The sequence below is a fragment of the Ruditapes philippinarum genome, unplaced genomic scaffold (genome assembly GCF_026571515.1).
Source record: "Ruditapes philippinarum isolate M1 unplaced genomic scaffold, ASM2657151v2 ctg13904_1_1_1_1, whole genome shotgun sequence".
Lineage (NCBI taxonomy): Eukaryota > Metazoa > Mollusca > Bivalvia > Venerida > Veneridae > Ruditapes > Ruditapes philippinarum.
The window spans coordinates 8,029-14,926 of record NW_026860834.1 but is presented as its reverse complement, the minus strand read 5'-3'; the positions used below and the strand labels follow the sequence as shown (position 1 = coordinate 14,926).

Here is a 6,898-nt window from a genome sequence, read left to right as displayed (position 1 = left end):
TAGTTTTCTGGTATAGAATGCTGTGAGGAAAGGAAGAGAGAGTGATGAACTTATCCTGTACTGTAGCCTGATAATGACAAGCATATAGACAACATAGTTGTTGATAAGGGGGGTTTGGTGGCCTAGTCAGTAGTGGTTAAGGTGTCTGCCTCTCAACCCAGAGATCATGGGGTCGAGCCCTACTCGGGTCACGACCATGTTTCTTCCTATGACACCAATACTAGTTGGTTCCAGGAAGAGGACTCGAAAGTGATAAATATAAGTTGCAAGAACTTGTTTCGCAATCAAGCTTAAATAAATATGTTTAAACGATAGTTGTTGATGTTCCGAACTAATTTTGTATGAAATGTACTTGTGCTATCCTTATGTTTACTTTACCTGTTAATAAATGATGTAAATATGTTCAGTAGTCTTTGGAAAAAAAAGACAAAATATCATATTACCCAATATTACCCAGTTTAGGGAGTATTGCCCAATCTTTGAAAACTCGGGTTTTCCCCGGCGGTCAATACTTTGTAGCAATACCTAGTAATATATCCAAATATTGAAAAAAATGAATAGAAATTTTTTATGCGCCACAGCAGCATGTGCGATGCGGTGGCATATAGCGATTCACCTGTGTGTTTGTGTGTGTGTGTTCTATAGATTATATAGTGAACTTAAAAAATCTTCTTGTGAAAAACCACTTGTCCAATTTCAACCAAACTTGGCAGGATTGATCCTTGGGTGAAGGGCTTCCAAAGTTGTTCAAAGAATTTCAATTCATTCAGAAATCTGGTTGCCATGGCAACCAAAAGGAATTATAAGTATAAATTAAAAAAATCTTCTTGTAAAGACCCAAAAGGCCTACAGCTTAGATATTTTGCATAAGGCATTGTCTGGTAGACCTCTACCAAGATTGTTCAAATTATAGCCCTAGGGTCAAAATTGGCCCCGCCCCGGGGGTCATTGATTTTCACTATATGTACATATAGTAAAAACTTAAAATACCTTCTTGTAATAAACCCAAAAGGCCTAGAGCTTAGATATTTTGCATAAGGCATTGTCTGGTAGACCCTTACCAAGATTTTGTCAAATGCAATCTTGTTTAAAATTTTTGTTATGACGTAATAGATGTAACGGGTGGGTTGGCGCAATTTAAATATATTACCATCCGAGCCCCTGAAGGTCAAGTAGGTTCGGGATTGTTAAATCAGTTCAACAAACAGCTATTATAAGTTCTATCATGTTTATCATCATCATCTGCTCATCTGCTTTCAGACTCATTTGACAACTGCTGAAGCCAGCATTACTACTGGATGCCAAGAAAGATCTATATGTGCACTTACTGAATTGCATAAAAAGGCAGGAAAATGGCGGCCCCAGATATGGAGGTGATTAAAGACATTCCAGGATATAAAGTCATCCTTAAAGCTATAATCAAAGCTCAAATACAACAACTGGTAAGTATATATCATATCAGCCCAGGGCCTTGATTATTTATGCCCACTGGTATGTGTAACAATTGAGGCCTTCCTCAACCAATAATTGAATAAGGCTTAAAAGTCGCCATATGATTGTTTCAGTCATTGACTCTGTGTTGATGTAATTTAAAACCCAACAAAATAAACATGCAGAGTTTTTTTCAGATTTAAGGGGAAGTAGAAACTACTTTTCAGGTTTGGAAGAAAACAATAATCAAAACCATTGGAGTTACAAGTCATTTTTATCCTATTACTAGGGGCCAATCTATAGGCCCTTTTTCTAAGGTAATCTTTGTTATTCATATATCAGAAGAAAGAGAAATAAAATCCTGACAGTTGCCAAAAAAAACCCCCCTAAAAATCTAAAACAACTTCTTCAAATTTTGAGAAAAATTGAACTTTTACATGTTTTATTTAAAAGTTGCAGATCATACTTGGAGATTGAAAATTCCACTTGTCCGCTTGTTATTACGAGTAGTATTTAAGAGAACTAAATGCAGGACAAATAGAAAAATGTTATCTGCACATTGGATTTAGAAGCTTCTTGTCCTGCAGGACGAGTTACAATGCCTGATACTTATAATAACTTAAAACCTGTATAAGGTAGTTTGTCAAATTTCCCACATTCCCTAAGGTATATTTTTCTAAAAAAGCTAGAAATGCCCTAGGATCGTGAAAACGTTGGGATGTTGAGAATATATGATATATCAGGGGTGGCAAAATGATAATCTGTGGATTTTGCCAGCCCTGATATTGCATACGTTTTGACGTATAATAAATTGTCTTATTTTTTGTAGGTTGAGCAGTTGGCAGCACACACAGACGAAGAGTCAGTGATATTGACAGCCAGTGTTGCCGATGGTACACTTAGTCACCTGGGCTCAGATTCTGGAAAAGGATTCCTCGAAGAACAAGAAGATGTTAAAACACAGTTCCTTGGTTTCTGTCTTAAAAGTATGATGTATTTGTTTTATCTTTGAGATAGAATTAGTTTAAACTTTATATACAGTCGACTCTCTGTATCTCGAAGTCATCGTGTTTTCTTGAGCCTATTATCTCTAATTCAAATTAGTCAATATTTATAAAGTTACATAAGGGGATGTTTACCAGTAGAAATATGGGTGTCTGTGATAAAAACTCATAGTGAGGTTTACTCAGTAATACAAAACTATAGAGAAAACAGTGTTTTAGCGTGATCGATCCTGATATCTTCCCGGGTTAGTTATCAGGACCTTCTCGAGATTGTTCGACCGCTGTTTGAACATTTTTGATGTTGTGAAACAAAATTGCAACGAAAACGTTTCTATACTTTCACTCTTTCATTTTCATTTCAAGTCATAAAGTCACAAAATATTTTTTTAAATAACGGTATATTCCCTCCTTTTGGACAAAAGTCAGTCAACACTCTAATAAGATTTACTTTTATAATAGCTCAACTTGTTGAAAACATATTTATCATTATGACACGCGCTATTGAGCAATTATTGTCTGGTTTGTGTTTTTCACACATCAGGGGACAGACAATAATGTAAAAGTAGAGATAAACAAGGGATAAAAGTGTGAAAAGTGTGCTGTTGGGGCTGAAATTTTACTGTGAGATACTGAAAATATCGAAATAAATATATCCAGATAAACAAAGATATCTAATATAGGTAAAGAATGGAGAAAGTCCAGACTTTCAAAATTCATCGAGATAACAAAATATCGAGAAAAGTGATGCCGAGATAATGATAGTTGACTGTAATATGCTAAATTTTGAAGAAACTGGAAAGGAGTGTAGGACAAAAGCCCCCCCGGACGAAAGCCCCCGTCTAAAAATGACAAGGTGGACAAAAGCCCCCCCATGAAATGTTCACATAGGACAAAAGCCCCCCCATCAAAAATACAGGTAGGACAAAAGCCCCCCCATATTTTTTCACTCGCATAGGTGCTCAAATTCATCAAATTTCACACAAACTTTTAAATAAAAATGAAAAGAATTTGTTTTAATGTTTATTTATAATGTATATATTGAAGTGATAACAAAGTTCATGATAAAAAATTAAATAATGTATGCATGTGATACCGAATTCATAGCTTTTCATATACACAACAAGGGTCAGAAGAGTAGTAATGTTTAATCACTTTTGTAAAGGGATCAAATTAATATCCTAAGCACTATGTCACCTACATGTGACGCCCATACATATCTTTTAAACACAAAAAAACACAACTTTAATGCACTATATGTAAATTTGATTGACTATGGGGGGGGGGGGCTTTTGTCCTACCTTTACTTTTTTATGGGGGGGCTTTTGTCCTATGTGAAAATTTCATGGGGGGGGCTTTTGTCCACCTTGTCATTTTTAGATGGGGGGGGGGGCTTTCGTCCGGGGGGGGGGGGGGGGGGCTTTTGTCCGTATCCCACTGGAAAGTGTCCATTTTACGGACCGTTCGTTGACCGAACCCAAACAAAGAATGAAAAACAATCGCTGGTCTAATGCATTAACAGATAATGAGGGTGGCTGAGTCACAGGAATCATATGGTTTGGTACATTTTGAATGACCCAGTATTTTCCAAATTAGCAATCAAGGCAGATAATTGCCAACAAACATAGCATCATGATTCTTGTTGCCTAAGTGAGCCATTAACAGCATATACATTTGTTAAACATGGCTTTTTTTGTTAATTTGTGTGCATTTGGTAGTAATTTATAAGCCATAGGATGCAGAAACAAATTTGTTATTAAGATGAGAGGTGTTATCTTGTCTTTTTCTGCAGATAAATGTACACACTATGATTTATACTTGTATCGTGAACTTTGTATTGCAGTACTTCCCTAAAGTTTATCAAACTTGGAATACTTGTGACCAATTAAATTTCATGAACTATATGTTGCATTTACAATCTATTATTGCAATCTTTATGACACAGTTGTAAAAAATTATATCATGCAGGGCTTTCTGTCAAATAGCGAACAAGCCCTTCCTTAAATCTTTGGAATACTAACACAGTATATAATACTGTATATTATAATAATTTTTTGCAATAGGTAAAGGAAAAACTTAATGTCAATTGAATTTTAGGAGTAAGCTGCACAATTTAAACTAATCTTATAGGGGAATGGCCCAGGGCTTCTATAGAAGGAAAAGGAAAACAACACCCTGGGTTTATGTATAATTTATTAATCTGTTAGTAGATTTCCAGATGAATTGAATATGCAAAGTACCTGAATTTTACATATCCTCATTACAGGGCATCATAAAAAGTTACAAGCAGAGAAGGAAAAAGAAAGACTGAAATCACAGGGGCCATTGCCAGGCCAGTTTGATCTTGGACCCGGTCCAAGACGTCCACGCATGCCATATCATGGATCACCAAGACAACCTTTCTCACCTCAAGTATTTCAAATGCGTTCTTCGGCCAATAGACATGAACCATATCACATTCCAAGGCCTGGCCGAAGAACTTCATCTGACACATCATTCTCAGAATCTAGTCAAATGACTCCCGGTGCATCATTTCAACCAGGGGCTATCTCAACACCTCAGGAAACATTGGAAAACATGGCGATGAAAACCGAACCCGCCGATGACAGTCAGAGTGAAATGAATAGAGACGATGACAATACAAATTCATCTACTGGCACAAATGAACAAAGTGAAAGTAGAACTGGCGATGGCCAGGGTGGTATAGATAGTGACCCAAACTCTGTGAAAGTAGAAGCTATTAGTGAATCAGAATTTGAACTAGAAATAACAGGTGTTGAGCCTGGTAGACCTGCTATGCCCCCAGAAAACTGGGTACCGGATGTTAACATGGGAATGAATTTTGATCCATCACAAGGTGCTGCCGGGAGCCAAGCTGATATGTCAGGTCAACAGGGATACAGTAAGTGCAATTTCTTAAATATGTACATTTTGACCATTTCCAAAGTTTTATCACCTTTTGTATGTATATAAATGTATATAAACAATTTTTATGCCCCCGCCATGTAATGGCCGGGGCATATAGTGTTACCCTGTTCCGTCCTTCCGTCCTTCCGTCATTCTGTCATCATCAGTTTCCGTTCATTATCTTAGTAACGGTGGCACACATTCCACTCAAATTTGACATATGGATATGTCGTGAGAAAATACAGGTCAAGTTCGAATTTGGTCATGGTTTGATGATTTTTGGCAGAGTTATGCCCCTTTTAATTTAAAATAATATGAAATTTTCAGTTTCCGTTCATTATCTCCCCAACAGTACAACACATTTAACTCAAATTTTACATATGGATATGTCGTGAGAAAATACAGGTCAAGTTCGAATTTGGTCATGGTTCAATGATTTTTGGCAGAGTTATGCCCCTTTCACTTTGGAAATAATATGAAATTTTCAGTTTCCGGTCATTATCTCCCCAATGGTACAACACTTTTAACTCAAACTTGACATATGAATACGTCACAGGAATGCGCAGGTCAAGTTCAAAGTTGGTTATGGTTCAATGATTTTTGGCAGAGTTATGCCCCTTTCACTTTGAAAATAATATGAAATTTTCAGTTTCTGTTTATTATCTCCCCAATGGTACAACACATTCAACTCAAATTTGACATATGGATATATTTTTGGAATGCCCAGGCCAAGTTGGAATTTGGTCATGGTTCAATGATTTTTGGCAGAGTAATGCCCCTTTCACTTTGAAAATAATATGAAATTTACAGTTTCTGTTCATTATCTACCAACCTACTCAAATTTGACATATGGATATGTCAAAGGAATGGGCAGGTCAAGTTTGAATTTGGTCATGGTTCGATGACTTTTTGGCAGAGTTATGTCCCTTTCACTTTGAAAATAATATAGATACATCTTAGGAATAAGCAGTTTAAGTTTGAATTTGGTCGTGGTTCAATGATTTTGGACAAACTTGTATGTATGTAGCCAATGCCCATTATTTTGGCTACAAATATGAAATATGCTATTTTCAAAAGGTTTAGACTGAATAATTTCAGTGCCTTGAACATTGTATGAAAATGGTTAAAAATTATTTGTGCAAACAAATTTGGAACTAAATATTATAACATCTGAAATTTTGGCTGCATGCGGGGGCATCCGTGGCATGATGACACATTTCTAGTTTTTAGCTCACCTGTCACAAAGTGACAGGGTGAGCTTTAGTGATCGCTTTTCGTCCGGCGTCCGTCCGTCCATCGTCCGTCCGTCGTCCGTCCGTCGTCCGTCCGGCGTCCGTAAACTTTTACTTTAAATGACATCTCCTCATAAACCACTAAGCCAATTTCATCCAAACTTCACAGGAATGTTCCTTTGGTGGTCACCTTTAAAAATTGTTCAAAGAATTTAATTCCACTGAACTCTGGTTGCCATGGCAACCGAAAGAAAAAACTTTAAATATCTTCTTTTAAAAAACCATAAGAGCTAGAGGTTAGATATTTGGCATGAAACATCTTCTAGT

The 6,898-nt window shown here is 36.6% G+C and overlaps 1 protein-coding gene across 1 annotated transcript; it reads left to right on the top strand.

Moving 5' to 3' along the window:
* Positions 1 to 1,260: 1,260 nt before the first annotated feature.
* Positions 1,261 to 5,334, top strand: LOC132713513 (sal-like protein 4; the record flags this gene model as incomplete). The annotated part of the gene is given in 3 exon segments (XM_060696157.1): positions 1,261 to 1,442; positions 2,261 to 2,417; positions 4,699 to 5,334. Coding segments are annotated over 3 exon segments (883 nt in total), but the record flags the coding sequence as incomplete, so codon positions are not given.
* Between the last annotated feature and the right edge of the window lie 1,564 nt (positions 5,335 to 6,898).